Raw genomic sequence first — 17216 nt, 5'->3', positions numbered from 1 at the left:
AGGAGTTCAAGAAGCACCAGAACCGATGGAAGGCATCAACAAACTGTACGGCCGCCACCGAGCTTAGAGGTAACTATGGCTTTAGGTGTAGCACTGTCTGTGGTGCAGTAGAATACAAATGATGCAGTTGTTGGTGGTGGTAGTAGTAGCAGCAGCAGCAGTAGCAGTAGTAGTAGTAGTAGTAGTAGTAGTACAGTGGTATAAGTAGTAGTAGTAGTAGTAGTAGTAGTACAGTGGTATTAGTAGTAGCAGTAGTAGCAGTAGTAGTAGTAGCAGTAGTAGAAGTACACTTACATTGATATTTTAGTCATTTAGCAGATGCTCTTATTCAGAGCGACTTACAGTCACAGTGCATTCATCTTAAGATAGCTAGCTGGGACAACCACATATCTCAGGCATAGTAAGTACATTTTTCCTCAATAAAGTAGCTATCAGCAAAGTCAGTGCAAGTAGTAGCAGTAGTAGTAGTAGTAGTAGTAGTAGTAGTGGAGTACAGTGGAAATATTAGTAGTAGCAGTAGCAGTAGTAGTAGCAGTAGCAGTAGCAGTAGTAGTAGCAGTAGCAGTACTAGTAGTAGTAGTAGCAGTAGTAGTAGCAGAAGCAGCAGTAGTAGTAGTAGTAGCAGTAGTACAGTGGTAATATTAGTAGTAGCAGCAGCAGGAGTAATAGCAATAGCAGTAGCAGTAGCAGTAGTAGTATCAGCAGTAGTAGTAGTAGCAGCAGTAGTAGCAGTATTAAGATGGCGCCGGAGAACAAGGCTGACATTTTACGTATTCCTAAATGTTTGTTTCTTTGCGTTGTTTGTAACTTAGTTTTTAACTTATTTTGTACATAATGTTGCTGCTATCGACTCTTATGCCCGAAAATAACTTCTGCACATCAGAACTGCGATTACTCACCACGGACTGGCAGAATCCTTTTTTTTCCTTTAACGAGTCCGACGGGCCCGATGTGAATGATATACTGCTTTCCCGGGAACAGGCCTAGATCCCCGTCATTTGCGTGAAGAGAAGGTTGGAGAAAAAGGGGCCAGAGGGTGGGCTGCCTTCTGAGAATTTGTAGGTGATCGAATAAACCCCCACTTCCTTCCATTCTGCTAACAAATGTGCAATCTTTGGAAAATAAAATCGATGACCTACGAGGAAGATTAAACAACCAAAAGGACATTCAAAACTGCAATATCTAATGCTTCACGGAGTTATGGCTGAATGACGATATTATCAACATACAGCTGGCTGGTTATACGCTGTATCGGCAGGATAGAACAGCCGTGCCTGGTAAAGCAAGGGGCGACGGACTATGTATTTTTGTAAATAACAGCTGGTGCACGATATCTAAGGAAGTCTCAAGGTTTTGCTCGACTGCGGTAGAGTATCTCATGATAAGCTGTAGACCACAATATCTACCTAGAGAATTTTCATCTGTATTTTTCGTAGCTGTCTACATACCAGCACAGACTGATGCTGGCACTAAGACTGCACTCAATGAGCTGTATTCTGCCATAAGGGAACAGGAAAACGCTCACCCAGAGGCGACGCTCCTAGTAGCCGGGGACTTTAATGCAGGGAAACTTAAATCCGTCTTACCAAATTTCTATCAGCATGTTAAATGTGCAACCAGAGGGAAAACCACTCTGGACCACCTTTACTCCACACACAGAGACGCATACAAAGCTCTCCCTCACCCTACATTTGGCAAATCTGACCATAATTCTATCCTCCTGATTCCTGCTTACAAGCAAAAATTAAAGCAGGAAGCACCAGTGACTCGATCAATAAAAAAGTGGTCAGATGAAGCAGATGCTAAGCTACAGGACTGTTTTGGTAGCACAGGGGTACACCACATCAGTCATTGGCTTCATCAGAGTGCATCGATGACGTCACCCCCACAGTGACTGTACGTACATACCCCAACCAGAAGACATGGATTACAGGCAACATCCGCACTGAGCTAAAAACTAGAGCTGCTGCTTTCAAGGAGCGTTTCACTGACATTTTCAACCTCTCCTTGTCCGAGTCTGTAATACCAACATGTTTCAAGCAGACCACCATAGTCCATGTGCCCAAGAACACTAAGGTGACCTGCCTAAATGACTACCGACCCGTAGCTCTCACATCTGTTGCCATGAAATGCTTTGAAAGGCTGGTCATGGCTCACATCAACATCATTATCCCAGAAACCCTAGACCCACTCCAATTTGCATACCACCCTAACAGATCCACATCTGATGGAATCTCTATTGCACTCCACACTGCCCTTTCACACCTGGACAAAAGGAACACCAATGTGAGAATGCTATTCATTGACTACAGCTCAGCGTTCAACACCATAGTGCCCTCAAAGCTCATCACTAAGCTAAGGACCCTGGGACTAAACACCTCCCTCTGCAGCTGGATCCTGGACTTCCTGACGGGCCAGCCCCAGGTAGTAAGGGTAGGTAACAACACATCCGCCACACTGATCCTCAACACAGGGGCCCCTCAGGGGTGCGTGCTCAGTCCCCTCCTGTAATCCCTGTTAACTCATGACTGCATGGCCAGGCACGACTCCAACACCATCATTAGTTTGCTGATGACACAACAGTGGTAGGCCTGATCACCGACAACAACGAGACAGCCTATAGGGAGGAAGTCAGAGACCTGGCCGTGTGGTGCCAGGACAACAACCTCTCCCTCAACGTGATCAAGACAAAGGACATGATTGTGGACTACAGGAAAAAGAGGACCGAGCACGCCCCATTCTCATCGATGGGGCTGTAGTGGAGCAGGTTGAGAGCAGTTTGACAGCAAAGCACTACAGAGGGTAGTGCGTACAGCCCAGTACATCACTGGGGCCAAGCTTCCTGCCATCCAGGACCTCTATACTAGGGGGTGTCAGAGGAAGGCCCTAAGAATTGCCAAAGACTCCAGCCACCCTAGTCATAGACTGCTCTCTCTGCTACCACACGGCAAGTGGTACCGGCGTGCCAAGTCTAGGTCCAAGAGGCTTCTAAAAGCTTCTACCCCAAGCCATAAGACTCCTGAACAATTAATCAAATGGCTACCCAGACTATTTGCATTGCCCCCCCCCATATTTTACACCGCCGCTACTCTCTGTTGTTATTATCTATGCATAGTCACTTTAATAACTCTTCCTACATGTACATATTACCTCAACTAACCGGTACCCCCGCACATTGACTCTGTACCGTTACCCCCCTGTATATAGTCTTGCTATTGTTATTTTACTGCTGCTCTTTAATTACTTGTTACCTTTATTTCTTATTCTTATTCGTATTGATTTTTGTATTTTTTTAACGGCATTGTTGGTTAGGGCTTGTAAGTAAGAATTTCACTGTAAGGTCTACACCTGTTGTATTCGGCGCATGTGAATAATACGATTTGTTTTGATTTGATTAATAGTAATAGTAGTAGTACAGTGGTATTATTATTAGTAGTAGTATCAACAGTACTAGTAGTAGTAGTAGTAGTAGTAGTACAGCGTTATTATTAGAAGGAGTAGTAGTAGTTGTAGTAGTACAGCGTTATTATTAGAAGTAGTAGTAGTAGTTGTAGTAGTACAGTGTTGTTATTAGAAGTAGTAGTAGTAGCATCAGTAGTAGTAGTAGCAGTAGCAGCAGCAGTAGTAGTAGTAGCAGCAGTAGTAGTAGTAGTAGAAGAAGTAGCAGTAGAATCAGTAGTAGCAGTAGCAGTATCAGTAACAGAGTAGTAGTAGCAGTAGCAGAAGTAGTAGCAGCAGTAGTAGTAGCAGTAGCATGAGTAGTAGCAGTAGCAGTAGTAGTAGTAGCAATAGCAATAGTGCTGTAGTAGTAGTAGCAGTAGTAGTGTAGTAGTAATAGCAGCAGTAGTAGAAGTGTAGTAGTAGTATCAGTATCAGTAGCAGTAGTAGTGTAGTAGCAGTAGTAATATCAGTAGCAGCAGTAGTAATGTAGTAGTAGTATCAGTAGCAGAAGTAGTAGTAGTAGTAGCAGTAGCAGTAGTAGTAGAAGTAGTAGTAGCAGTAGTAGTAGTAGCAGTATTAGTAGTATCAGTAGTATCAGTAGTAGTAGTAAAAGTAGTAGTAGCAGTAGCAGTAGCAGCAGCAGTAGTGTTAGGATCAGTGTTAGTAGTAGTGTAGTAGTAGTAGTAGCAGTATCAGTAGTAGTGTAGCAGTAGTAGTAGCAGTAGCAGGAGTAGTAGTATTAGTTGTAGCAGCAGTAGTAGTGTAGTAGTAGTAGTAGTAGTAGCATTAGTAGTGTAGTAGTAGTAGTAGTAGTAGTAGCAGTAGCAGTAGTAGTGTAGTAGTAGTAGTATAGGTAGTAATAGTAGCAGTAGTAGTAGTATTGGTTGTAACAGCAGCAGTAGGGTAGTAGTAGTAGTAATAGTAACAGGAGTAGTAGTATTGGTAGTAGGAGCAGTAGTAGTGTAGTAATAGTAGTAGTTGTAGTAGGAAAATTATTAGTATTAGTAGTAGCAGTAGCAGTAGTAGTGTAGTACAGTGGAAACATTAGAAGTAGTAGTTGTAGAAGCAGGAGTAACATGCTAATGATAGCTGGAACCAGAACTGGCTGACCTAGTTTCGTGTTTCATCGATCATGAGAAGGAAGAGATTGTGTCATGTGTAAAGGTCATGTTTTCATTGTGGTAGTGAATTCCATGGTTTTCAACAAGCTTGAAAAGAAGTGAGACTTCATAGCGATATGTTTCATGGCAGCTAGTGGTTAGAGGGCTTTCTTATGCTCGCGTGACAAGATAGAGTATCTTGCCTTCTCTTAAGCTAATGTCAGCCCTTCTGATCTGCCAGTTCGATGCTGAACATTCAGTGAAAGAATCTAAGCAACATACACTGTAGCAAAGCAGATATAGCAAAGTAGATGTAGCACAGCAGATATTGGAAAGCAGATGTATTACAGCAGATGCAGAAAAGCAGATGTAGCACAGCAGATGCAGCTAAGCAGATATAGCAAAGCAGATATAGCAAAGCAGATGTAGCAAAGTAGATGTAGCGCAGCAGACGCAGCTAAGCATATGTAGCAAAGCAGATGCATCAAAGCAGATGTAGCAAAGCAGATGTAGAAAAGCCGATGTAGCAAAGCAGATGTAGCAAAGCAGATGCATCAAAGCAGATGTAGCAAAGCAGATGTAGCAAAGCAGATGTAGAAAAGCCGATGTAGCAAAGCAGATGCAGAAAAGCAGATGTAGCACAGCAGCTGCAGCTAAGCAGATATAGCAAAGCAGATATAGCAAAGCAGATGTAGCAAAGTAGATGTAGCACAACAGACGCAGCTAAGCATATGTAGCAAAGCAGATGCATCAAAGCAGATGTAGCAAAGCAGATGTAGAAAAGCCGATGTAGCAAAGCAGATGTAGCAAAGCAGATGCATCAAAGCAGATGTAGCAAAGCAGATGTAGCAAAGCAGATGTAGAAAAGCAGATGTAGCAAAGCAGATGCATCAAAGCAGATGTAGCAAAGCAGATGTAGCAAAGCAGATGTAGCAAAGCAGATGCGTAGGTGCCGATACAATATATATTGTGATTCTCCCGATTCTCCCTATTCTACATGTGTTGCGATTTGATACTGTGATTTTATTGCGATTTCATGTTCCAAACGTATTGCTTACTATTGGGGGGGAGGGGGGTCCAAATAGTCTGGGTAGCCATTTGATTAGCTGTTCAAGAGTCTTATGGCTTGGGGGTAGAAGCTGTTTAGAAGCCTCTTGGACCTAGAATTGGCACTCCAGTACTGCTTGCCGTGCGGTAACAGAGAGAACAGTAAATGACTAGGGTAGCTGGAGTCTTTGACCATTTTTAGGGCCCACCTCTGACACCGCCTGGTATAGAGGTCCTGGATGGCAGGAAGCTTGGCCCCAGTGATGTACTGGGCCGGACGCACTACCCTCTGTAGTGCCTTGCGGTCGGAGGCCGAGCAGTTACCATACCAGGCAGTGATGCAACCCGTCAGGATGCTCTTGATGGTGCAGCTGTAAAACCTTTTGAGGATCTGAGAACCCATGCCAAATATTTTCAGTCTCCAGAGGGGGAATAGCTTTTGTCGTTCCCTCTTCACGATTATCTTGGACCATGATAGTTTGTTGGTGATGTGGACGCCAAGGAACTTGAAGCTCTCAACCTGCTCCAATACAGCCCCGTTGATGAGAATGGGGGTGTGCTCGGTCCTCCTTTTCCTATAGTCCATGATCATCTCCTTTGTCTTGATCACTTTGAGGGAGAGGTTGTTGTCCTCGCACCACACGGTCAGGTCTCTGACCTCCTCCCTATAGGCTGTCTTGTTGTTGATCAGGCCTACCACTGTTGGGTCATCAGCTAACGTAATGATGGTGTTGGAGTCGTGCCTGGCCATGCAGTCATGAGTGAACAGGGAGGACAGGAGGGGACTAAGCACGCACCCCTGAGGGGCCCCCGTGTTGAGGATCAGCGTGGTGGATGTGTTGTTACCTACCCTTACAACCTGGGGGCGGCCCGTCAGGAAGTCCAGGATCCAGTTGCAGAGGGAGGTGTTTAGCCCCAGGGTACTTAGCTTGCTGATGAGCTTTGAGGACACTATTATGTTGAACGCTGAGCTGTAGTCAATGAATCGCATTCTCACATAGGTGTTCCTTTTGTCCAGGTGTGAAAGGGCAGTGTGGAGTGCAATAGAAATTGCATCATCTGTGGATCTGTTGGTGCGGTATGCAAATTGGAGTGGGTCTAGGGTTTCTGGGATAATGGTGTTGATGTGAGCCATGACCAGCCTTTCAAAGCATTTCATGGCAACAGACTTGAGTGCTACGGGTTGATAGTCATTTTGGCAGGTTACCTTAGTGTTCTTGGGCACAGGGACTATGGTGATCTGCTTGAAACATGTTGGTAATACAGACTCAGACAGGGAGAGGTTGAAAATGTCAGTGACGACACTTACCAGTTGGTCAGTGCATGCTCGGGGCCTCACATGGAGAAAGAGGGTGATACAAAGAAGATGGAGAAAAGTGAAGAAAGAGGACGTTAAAGGGAAGGATGTTTTGAAGGTTTTTGTGATGAGGACTTTTGTATGGATCATCACTGCATACTGGTATTCATTTCTTATTTTATTTCTTTACGTTTGATGAATACTCTGACGTAGCCCAAAATGACCCATTGAATTGGTCTATTGATTGCTGAAGACAGTATTTATCCCAGAATGCAGATCTGTGTTAGGGACGCTATTCATTGGATCTGTGTACCGTCACTGTGTGAGGATATAATGAGAGACTTCCTATCAAAAAGAAAGGGGGAGCACATATGAATGGAATCAATTGAACAGTGAGAGACACTTCTTTGGCTCCATGCAGTGCTGCAGATTCAGATGATTCATAGTATTCCAGAATGTGCAGCTGGCCTTTTGGCTCAGTGCATATTCATAATGCCCTATTGAAGTCATACTATATGATTCATGGCAAAGAAGACTCTTCTGCACCACGATACTGTACGCTTGATTTCTGATGACCACTATCTAGAAACAAAAACTGCTTTGAAGTATATTCGGGACTCCTCAATCAGACTTAGGAACCAAAAATACATGATCGAGTGTAGCTTCACCTAGATAGGAACAAGAATTTACAGTACAATAAATGTGTGGCAAAAAAAGTATATACTTGGCAAACACAACTACAGCAAATACTGAGCCAAGACTCATAGCTCGCTGTCATCTACCTCAGACTAATGTTTCAAAATAGTTGAATGTAGGCCATAATTATGGTCGGCACAGACAAAGCAAGTGCTGCTGGTTTAGCATCAAGGGAAATACTCTAGAGGTAACCCCAGCGTAAGGGTCAGTGCTATCCGGGTTCCTTGGAACATCCCTACTCCAAACCTGACCCTAACCTTAACCTTAAACCTAACCTTAACCATAACCCTTACCTAATCCTAACCTTAACTCTTACCTTGACCATTTTACATTCCAACTTCAACGTGGTAGTCCCAATAATCTTGGATGGCACAGACCCAGTTTAAACCCTGTGGACAGGCTAACGTGCAGCACACCCAGACAGGCAGACACCCAGCCAGGCTTCAGCCCAGTAACCCTGGAGCTCTGGTGGCTAGCTAAGCTAAGGATGGCTGCTATGTGTGAGAGAGGCTGTTGTCAGCTGCTGGCGGTTTGGGGTATTTCAGGACGGTTCGGTGGGTGTTAGCTACCACTAGCCAGTGATTCAGGAAGAGGATCCAGAGGAGAGGATAACCTCGATGCTGTCATCCTACGCCGAGCCACGTACAATTAGATGTATTGCAAATGTATAATCAGGCAGGACGGTTGACACACTGATGACCATGGACTTTCCCTGGTTTCCTTTCAGTGCATGTCCTACCAGCGACCACGGCCAAGGAGAGTCTGTGGAGACTGTTTGAAGGTAAGAACGCGACTCCTGGTTCTCTGCATTGTACTTGACTAAAATAGCGCAACACCAATAAATAGGTCATAGATGGCAAAGATATTTCTGCATAAGTGACTAAGAACTGATACATGAGTCTTCAGGGTTGTACGATATTATGACTGTGACTAATCTGGTCGGTTTTGTGTGTTTCAGATGTGTACCTGTGCGCTGTGCTGATCTGCTCTGTGGGACTGGTGTGCATGTGCATGTTCACTGTGGCGGTGACCTGCCAATATGTTCAGAGGAAGAAGAAGTTAAAAGGCGAGTAAACACTCTATCCCTGCTCCTTCCATCCAACACTGAAAGCCCTCATCTGGACCATATTACCAGATCATTTAAAGATAATGGACTCTGATATGTAAAGCCAAGGCATGCTTTTTGATGAAATGGCAGAATGTTTTTTGCCCGTCATGCGCTTATGTTTTTTCTCATTGCCTCACAGACAACTACCATTTGGTCAAGAGCCTACAGAACAGGTAAGCTTCATCATCCAAACTAAAGTAACTGTGACTTATACTGTACTTTAGCCACTATGGTACACACAGACTCTTTTCTTCCATGACCGTGATGGCTACTTGCATTTCCCTGCTCTAATTCTGCTGTAAACATGCCTGTCTGCTGTCTGCAGTTCAGGGGAGACGGTGACCAGTCTAGTCAGTGTGTCTCCTGCTCTGCCCAAAAAGCAGAGAAGGTACAGGAAGAAACGAAGCAAAGCCCAGTCAGAGATACCACCAGAGATACCAGTTAAAGGTAAACAGACAGTCTCTCAACAACATTATACATCTGTATCACATTTTCCCTTACCCAAGCATGTATGTTTTCTTAGAAGCCTATCTTCTTACCCACAGTTGAGTATGTGGTCTGGGGGAGAGAATGTGGTTAAAGTGATCATCAGAGCATAAAGGAGTACTGAACACTCTGTTTCCTGATGCTAGAGATGTTGTGAATTATCTGAGGAAGATTGCTTTACTTGCTACTACATTTTGAGCCCATATATGGATCTACTATACCGTACGTGCTGGCATAGATACACTGGAAAAAGAGCCAAACAACTTCTATATCAGTCTTTGTGATATCAGTGTGTTACCAGAAATAGTGCAAAGTTTATGGTCAACTAATCAAGTAAGACAGTGGATTTAAAAAAAGTAACGTTTGTTCTTGATGGTGATATTTTTGTTTACCCTTGAGATGAATAGGCTGATGTTTGACCGTTTTAAAGTGTTGCATCTGTCTCACAAGGAGTTCATGTCATGTCGTAGTAGTCTGAATGCCTACATGTCAAACGTTGTATGTCTGTTTAACTCTGCTTTGACGTCTGCGTACAAATCATCACTAATAAATGACAGGACGGGCACGTAAACATTGCAGACGGAGAACATTTTGGTTCTGGGTTTGGGTTTTAGGGGGGAAATGTTTCTTGTGACACAGACAATGTGTTCCCTATCTGCATAAAATATATGTAATCATTGTATTCTTCCACAGCACCCATAGCAAACAAAATCCCAAAACCCAAACTTTTAAAGGTACAGCCGATGAAAGTGGTCTTGGTAAGTGCTCTGGTGTAACTCCTGGTTCATACATACAATTTAAAAGGCAACACCTACAGTATTTCAGTAGAGGGCTGTCCAGAAATCTAACATTTTCCTTTAAGTTGTTTTACTTTAAGTTTTACTTCATTCGATTTTTGTGTATATGTGATTGTTATCCTGAGGTAATTTTGTCCATTATCATATTATAAAAGACACGACATGAATAACTCAATTGACGAGTATGCTTCTTCACACGTTGAATCTTTCTCCTTGTCCCCTACAGCCGAAGATTGCAGAGGAGAGCCTGACATATGCAGAGTTGGAGCTGGTCAAGCCTCTGCCGGACAACAAAGCCTCGTGCACAAGCACTGTGTACGCCCAGATCCTCTTTGAGGAGAGGCAAGTATGAGAAACACACCACTTTTAGCTGAAGCTCATGTACAAAATGTTATATTTATGATCAGCATTATTGTTTTATATTGTGTATTTCAATAAATTATTGGCGATTTTTTTTTTTTTTTACAAAGCCAAAATGAGATGAGATACAAACATGTTTTCTATACTGTGTTGAATTTTTATTTTACAATTTACTTTTTACATTCTTTATTTTTTTTACCTCCCAAAACATCTGCATGATGTCTGTCATCTTCTGCTATGTTATTACAGCAGTACTGCAGCTGCAAAGGTTGACATTAAGGCAACAATTAGACGCCCACCCATTTGTGTTATTTGTGTTATCACGCAGCTCTTTCAACTGGTGCCAAAGTCAACGGGCTCTTGGCGACACACTTGTACCCAGAGCTGTGATCAGCTGTGACAGAGCAGTTTAACAACTGGTTGCAAACGAAAGGCCTTGTTCGGTTTGACTTGCAGCGCCAGTGTTTTCCTCTCGCCTTATGATTACATAGCACATGATTACTTAAGGTTTTCTTTCTTTTTTCTTTTTTTACTCCTGATAAGAACTACACCAATGACCAAATGCCGTTTCTTTATCTCTCAAGATCTGCACAACAGCGGAGATTTTGTCTTCTGGTTTTTACTTTTCCGTGAATTTAAGTGTGTGTAAAAATGCTGAGTATGTTTAATGACCCCTTGGATTTAACCATGGAAAAGCGAGCAAAACAACAGGATTTTTTTTCTCCCCCAGTGAACTTGAAATGCCAGACATTCAGGCACCATAACCATTCCCCATCCACCAGTTCTCTCATATATGAAGATCTATACATTGACTAATAATCACCAGAGTGCATTGAGACGATTCCATGTAGGAAAAACAAATCCTTCCCACATACATTGACAACAACGAAATCTATCTATATCTATCTACACACATCTACACAATGGCTCAAAGTAAACTTCCGGGGGTGAGAAAAACGTCTTAAAACCTTTTTAAACTGTGAAAATTGAAGTCTCCTCCAAACCACATTTGACTTAATGGGAGGCCACTGCGTGGACCTCTAACTAGAACCATGTGTGAACGCTGAACTCTGCACTTTCCTCTGCACTTTTCCTTTGCCATTCGTTTTACCCGGAGAGTGCCGTCGCCCGCACTCATCAACATTACTCTCCATTCCATTTGGAGCGCCTCTGTTATTTGTTTTTGTCATTTGAAAATGACGTCGTCGCTGTCTGATGAAAACCTCGTAACAATATTTTTGCCAATTTAAATGTTTTTTCATTTATTGAAAGCAATAACTCCCCTCAATGTACTCTCAACATTTCATGACTCTAGGACCAAGAAAATGTATTCAAAATATCTTCTGAAGTTTCATAATTGTATATTCGTTAATGGGAAAATATGGTCATTTTTTTCATTTACTGAAAAGTTTCTGTTTTGGAGATGAGGTTTTCATCAGACAGCGACGATATATGTGTGTGTGTATAATGTATCATTTGTGCTGTATAAACATAAAGCGGATGTATATGGTCAGTGGTTAATGGCGTGTTTCCTTGTGCTTTCTTTCAAACCTCAACAGGATATCACTTCAGTGAAAAGTCAATGATTATTCATGACATGTTATAAGGAAAAGGAAAATTGAACAAGTAGCAGGTAAAAGAGATGTTGTGGTTTGATCATACCTCCATGTGTGCTTAATTGAGGGAAATGGAGGGTGGGGTAAGGAGTGCCTCCTCTTGTGGAGGAGGAACTGTAATGACAGAGAGAGAGAGAGAGAGAGAAAAGAGAGAGAGAGCGACAGACAGACAGACAGACAGACAGACAGACAGACAGACAGACAGACAGACAGACAGAGAGAGACAGACAGAGAGAGACAGACAGAGAGAGACAGAGAGAGACAGAGAGAGACAGAGAGAGACAGAGAGAGACAGAGAGAGAAGTGTGACAGGCCCAGACAGGTTGACAGAGGGAGCAAACAGAGTGACTTTAAACAGACAAACAACAGTCTGCCTCCCCGCCCTGCACACAGATTAAACTACAGAGGCCAGCGAAAAATACATGAAAAAACAAAGCATATTTTTCTGTGTGTCACGGAGGGGGTCAGATCTCAAGTCTCCAGACATCACAAAGTTTCTGAATTGCAGTGTACAGTAAACATAGTGTAGCTGTTGCCTACGTATATCCTGTGTGGTAAGAGAAATAGGTACCGTGATTGTCAAAGTACCAGTCTGACATCTCTGACTCAGACTCAATAAGCTATAGGAAATAAATGGTTTAGGCTATTTAACCATGTCATGTCTCACTGCAAATTACCCACTGGCTCTGTTAAACACTCATTGTGTTCAAAGAGTGTTTAGGTCATTGGCTCACACTAAAAGTGTTGGGCCGTAACTAATGAAAACAGTTTGGTAACTGATCCCCTCTGGTCCCATGCTGATGACATCAGTCCTTAGTGATACACTATGAACGAAGCATTACATTTTTACAGAATACAGAAAATGACTATTTTCATTGAAGATGTTCTTCTGTATCGACAGAGTTGTTTCTTTTTCCACAATCACATCGGTAAGCAATGGCACAGTATCCAACTTCTCTCACCACCAAGCCCTCCAATTGTCCTGCACATCATAGCACCCTTAGACTCATATACAACTTTTCCAAGTATAATTATTATTGATACTCCGTCAAGTACCGTTGAAGTAGTTCCAAAAACATTTATACAATGAAGAGCTCTTTAAATTTGATCTTTAGACTGTATGACAGGGTTGTATTGAGTCAGAGGAGAACAAAACCACATCCATTCAGGACTTGAATAAACAGAACGACATGTTTCTGCCCATTCCTGACAGTTTTCCTAAACATGATGTCCAACAAACTATAACTCATCCCTTGAATAGGCTACATGGCTAATTTGGCTATCTTTGAAAGGAATTACAATACCAAAACAAAACAGCTCCACAGTCAAAGACATGCCAAGAAAAGAAATGAGAATTGTACAGAAATCCTCTGTGAGTATCATCAGACAATTAGTCACTTGGGGCCTTAAATATTAACACATAATGAAACTCTGTACCTGGTGACCCAAACCAAGTTTCAGGTAAGACCCAAGTGCAGACTGTGTTGAAGTAACAATGTTTCTTGCAACAACAGGGGCAGGCAAACAACAGGTCAAGGCAGGCAGGGGTTGATAATCCAGAGTAGCGGCAAAGGTACAGGACGCAGGCGGATACTTGGTTGACTGGGGTGCCGGGGGTGAAAGTCGGCGATGAGTGCCGGGTCCAAGATGTCTTTAGCGGGAACCCAGTACCTCTCCTCTGGGCCATAACTCTCCCAGTCAACCAGGTACTGCTCCGTGGACGAACCTTCAGGATGCGTCTCACAGTGTATGCTGGCTGGCCATCGATGACACAGGGGAAGGGATGGGCCTAGAAACAGAAGACAAGGGGCAGTCAGACAAGGTTTTAACTCTAGACAAAGCCAAGTTAAGAAAAATACGGAGGGTACGGGGCAACAGAGGACGAACAGCAGAGGGGCTAATGATCTTGGAGCGGGGGAGAAAAGTCTCAGCTTCGGGGGATGTAGCCGCGGCACTACAGTGTCGTGCCAGCGCCTCAGGCTTGACCTTCTTGGATACCGGTCGGTGCTGCGGTAGCGAAGTGGCCCGGGCCTTACTGAACCCCTCCCAGAGGTCCTGGTACTCTGTGGAGCTGGCGGAAATTTTCAAGCCCCCAGGAAGATGTCCCGGGGCAGGCAGAGCTGACTTCAGGCAATGAGTGTGGCAGGACGGCCTCCAGCCCACGATGGCACCAGTAGCCCAGTCAATGGAGGGATTGTGTCATTGGAGCCAAGAGAATCCCAATACCACGGGAACCTGCAGAGACTCAACCAGCAGGAATTGGATCGTCTCGCTATGGTTCCGACACTCGTAGGTTGACAGGGGACGGGGGGTCTGGTGGGTGACCCGGCCTATAGAGCGCCCGTTCAGCGCTCTAACAACCATGGGAATGGAGAGGGGTTGAGTGGGGATATGAGACTCACATCGGCCCCCGAGTCAATGAGTACCTGGAAAGACTTGGACTGGTCACCCCACCGCAGGATGGCACGGAGAGGGGGGAGAGTAAGGGGAGACGGAAATTTTTCTTTAAGGCCCACCAGAGTACTCACTCCAACGAATGAGCTAGGTCTCTTGAAGGGACAGGTAGACACATAATGACCAGCAGTACTGCAATACAGACAACTCTGGGTCTCAAGTCTGCACACGCATTCAGATGGAGATAGCCTAGCCCTGCAGAGCTGCATCGGCTCGGGAAGAGGTGAATCGGCAGTCTCCGGAGGCTCTTGGAGAACTCGGGTAAGCTTGGATGGGGGGTGGAGGGGGTGGAGACAAGCACAAGGCCAGGTGAAACAGATCAGGGCGTGACATACCCAATGGGGCAGTTACACAATAACAGAGGAAGAAAACCGAGAGGCTGTAACAGACACTGTCAGCTGGCACAGGGTTGGGAGGAGGAAAGCTAGACCAGACAGAACGGACGTCCTGCTAACAAGGATGTGAACACGGATGGCTGTGTTCACACAGGCAGCCCAATTCCGATATTTTTCCCACTAATTGGTCTTTTGACCAATTATATCAGATTTTTTTCACAGCAGATATTTTTTCAGAGCTGATGTGATTGGTCAAAAGACCAAACCGTGAAAGAAATATCATAATTGGGCTGCCTGTCTAAATGCAGCCGTTATGTCCAGCAATCCAGCCTCAGCACTTGGCCAATGTGCTAGTATCGCAGCAGTAGATAGCCCAGTATGATTGATTGCTGAGTGTTAGTGTTTGACATTGTCAGCTACTAGAGGGTTTTCTTGAATGAAACAATAAGTAGAATCAGTGTGTATGAGTAGAATAAACCCATAATAAACTAAATGAATAGGTTAGTTAAACACCAGTGAATGAAATGCAGGTATGTGTGTTTATACTCAACGGGTTGTCTGGCTGTTACAGAGGAATCATCACCCCTCAAGTAAAGCAGAGCTCTTTTTACAGGGGGAGGATGACAGACTGAACACAGGTAAACAAGAGGCCCTTGTGATGTGTTGTCCTCCTGGGGACCAGAAACAGGATCCCATTGACAGACACAATGACCTGGGGGATCTGTCTAGCTTGGTCTCTGTCTGTGGACAACCCAAAAAAACCTGTGGACAACACGCCCCCACCCCGCCACCCCCTCCTACCCCTCATCCTCTCTCTCTCTTTCCCTCTCTCAATTCAATTCAATTTAAGGGCTTTATTGGCATGGGAAACATATGTTAACATTGCCAAAGCAAGTGAAATAGTGTCACGTCCTGACCATAGAGAGCTCTTATTTTCTATGGTAGAGTAGGTCAGGGCGTGACTGGGGGTTTTCTAGTTATTATTTTCTATGTGGGGTTGTAGTTTCGTTTTTCTATGTTTTGGTGATTTGTGTGATTCCCAATTAGAGGCAGCTGGTTATCGTTGTCTCTGATTGGGGATCATACATATGTAGCATTTTTTCCACCTGTGGGTTATGGGATATTGTTTATGTTTAGTTGCCTGTTAGCACTGCATTGTTGTCACGGTTCGTTTATTATTTATTGTTTTGTATTTTGCTAAGTTTCACTTTCTAATAAATTATGTGGAACGCTACTCACGCTGCGCTTTGGTCTGATCATTCCAACGAACGTGACAAATAGCTAATAAACAAAAGGGAAATAAACAATACAAATTTACAAATAACATAACACTCACAAAAGTTCCAAAAGAAAAAAGACATTTTAAATCTCTTAAGTCTATATACAGTGTTGTAATGATGTGCAAATAGTTAAATTACAAAAGGGAAAATAAATAAACAAAATATAGGTTTTATTTACAATGGTGTTTGTTCTTCACTGGTTGCTCTTTTCTAATGGCAAAAGGTCACAAATATTGCTGCTGTGATTGCACACTGTGGTATTTCACCCAGTAGACATGGGAGTTTGTTTTCACATTCTTTGTGGATCTGTGTAATCTGAGGGAAATATGTGTCTCTAATATGGTCACACATTTGGCAGGAGGTCAGGAAGTGCAGCTTATAGTTTCCACCTCATTTTGTGGGCAGTGTGCACATAGCCTGTCTTCTCTTGAGAGCCAGGTCTGCCTTTGGCTGCCTTTCTCAATATCAAGGCTATGCTCACTGTACATAGTCAAAGATTTCCTTAATTTTGGGTCAGTCACAGTGGTCAGGTATTCTGCCACTGTGTACTCTCTGTTTAGGGCCAAATAGCATTCTAGTTTGCTCTGTTTTTTTTGTAAATTCTTTCCAATGTGTCAAGTGATGATCTTTTTTTTGTTGTCCTGATTTGGTTGGATCCCACTGGTATGTGGCTCAGTTGGTAGAGCATGGTGTTTGCAACGCCAGGGTTGTGGCTTTGATTCCCATGGGGGGCCAGTAGGAAAAAACTAAAAATGTATGAAATTAAATGTATGCATTCACTACTGTAAGTCGCTCTGGATAAGAGCGTCTGCTAAATGACTAAAATGTAAATGTTGGGTCTAGTTGTGTTGCTGTCCTGGGGCTCTGTGGGGTCTGTTTGTGTTTGAGAACAGAGCCCCAGGACCAGCTTGCTTAGGTGGCTCTTCTCCAGGTTCATCTCTCTGTAGGTGATGGCTTTGTTATGGAAGGTTTGGGAATCGCTTCCTTTTAGGTGGTTGTAGAACTGAACGTCTCTTTTCTGGATTTTGATAAGTAGTGGGTATCGGCCTAATTCTGCTCTGCATGCATTATTTGGTGTTTTACATTGTACACAGAGGATATTTTTGCAGAATTCTGCATGCAGAGTCTCAATTTGGTGTTTGCTCCATTTTGGGAATTCTTGGTTGGTGAGCGGACACTGATGTTTAGGCCGAAGTATG

General features: G+C 43.6%; 1 protein-coding gene across 2 annotated transcripts in view; it reads left to right on the top strand.

The window, feature by feature from the left end:
* LOC115157793 (V-set and transmembrane domain-containing protein 4) overlaps positions 1–11518 on the top strand; it is a 13260-nt gene extending 1742 nt beyond the window's left edge. Inside the window, exons 2-9 of one of the 2 annotated variants that reach the window (XM_029706221.1) lie at positions 1–69; positions 8309–8362; positions 8540–8647; positions 8829–8862; positions 9015–9136; positions 9869–9933; positions 10199–10314; positions 10661–11518. The exon at positions 1–69 is cut by the window's left edge and continues 336 nt beyond it. In XM_029706221.1, the coding sequence (XP_029562081.1) occupies positions 1–69; positions 8309–8362; positions 8540–8647; positions 8829–8862; positions 9015–9136; positions 9869–9933; positions 10199–10314; positions 10661–10745 (653 nt within the window). In that variant the 3' untranslated portion in view covers positions 10746–11518. The remainder of the gene's footprint in view (positions 70–8308; positions 8363–8539; positions 8648–8828; positions 8863–9014; positions 9137–9868; positions 9934–10198; positions 10315–10660) is intronic. The other variant, XM_029706224.1, reaches the window with a different exon arrangement.
* The last annotated feature ends 5698 nt before the right edge of the window (positions 11519–17216 follow it).

The sequence above is a fragment of the Salmo trutta genome, chromosome 2, assembly GCF_901001165.1.
Source record: "Salmo trutta chromosome 2, fSalTru1.1, whole genome shotgun sequence".
Taxonomy (NCBI): Eukaryota; Metazoa; Chordata; class Actinopteri; order Salmoniformes; family Salmonidae; genus Salmo; species Salmo trutta.
The sequence above is the reverse complement of the archived record's forward strand: the minus strand, read 5'-3'. Positions and strand labels throughout refer to the sequence as shown.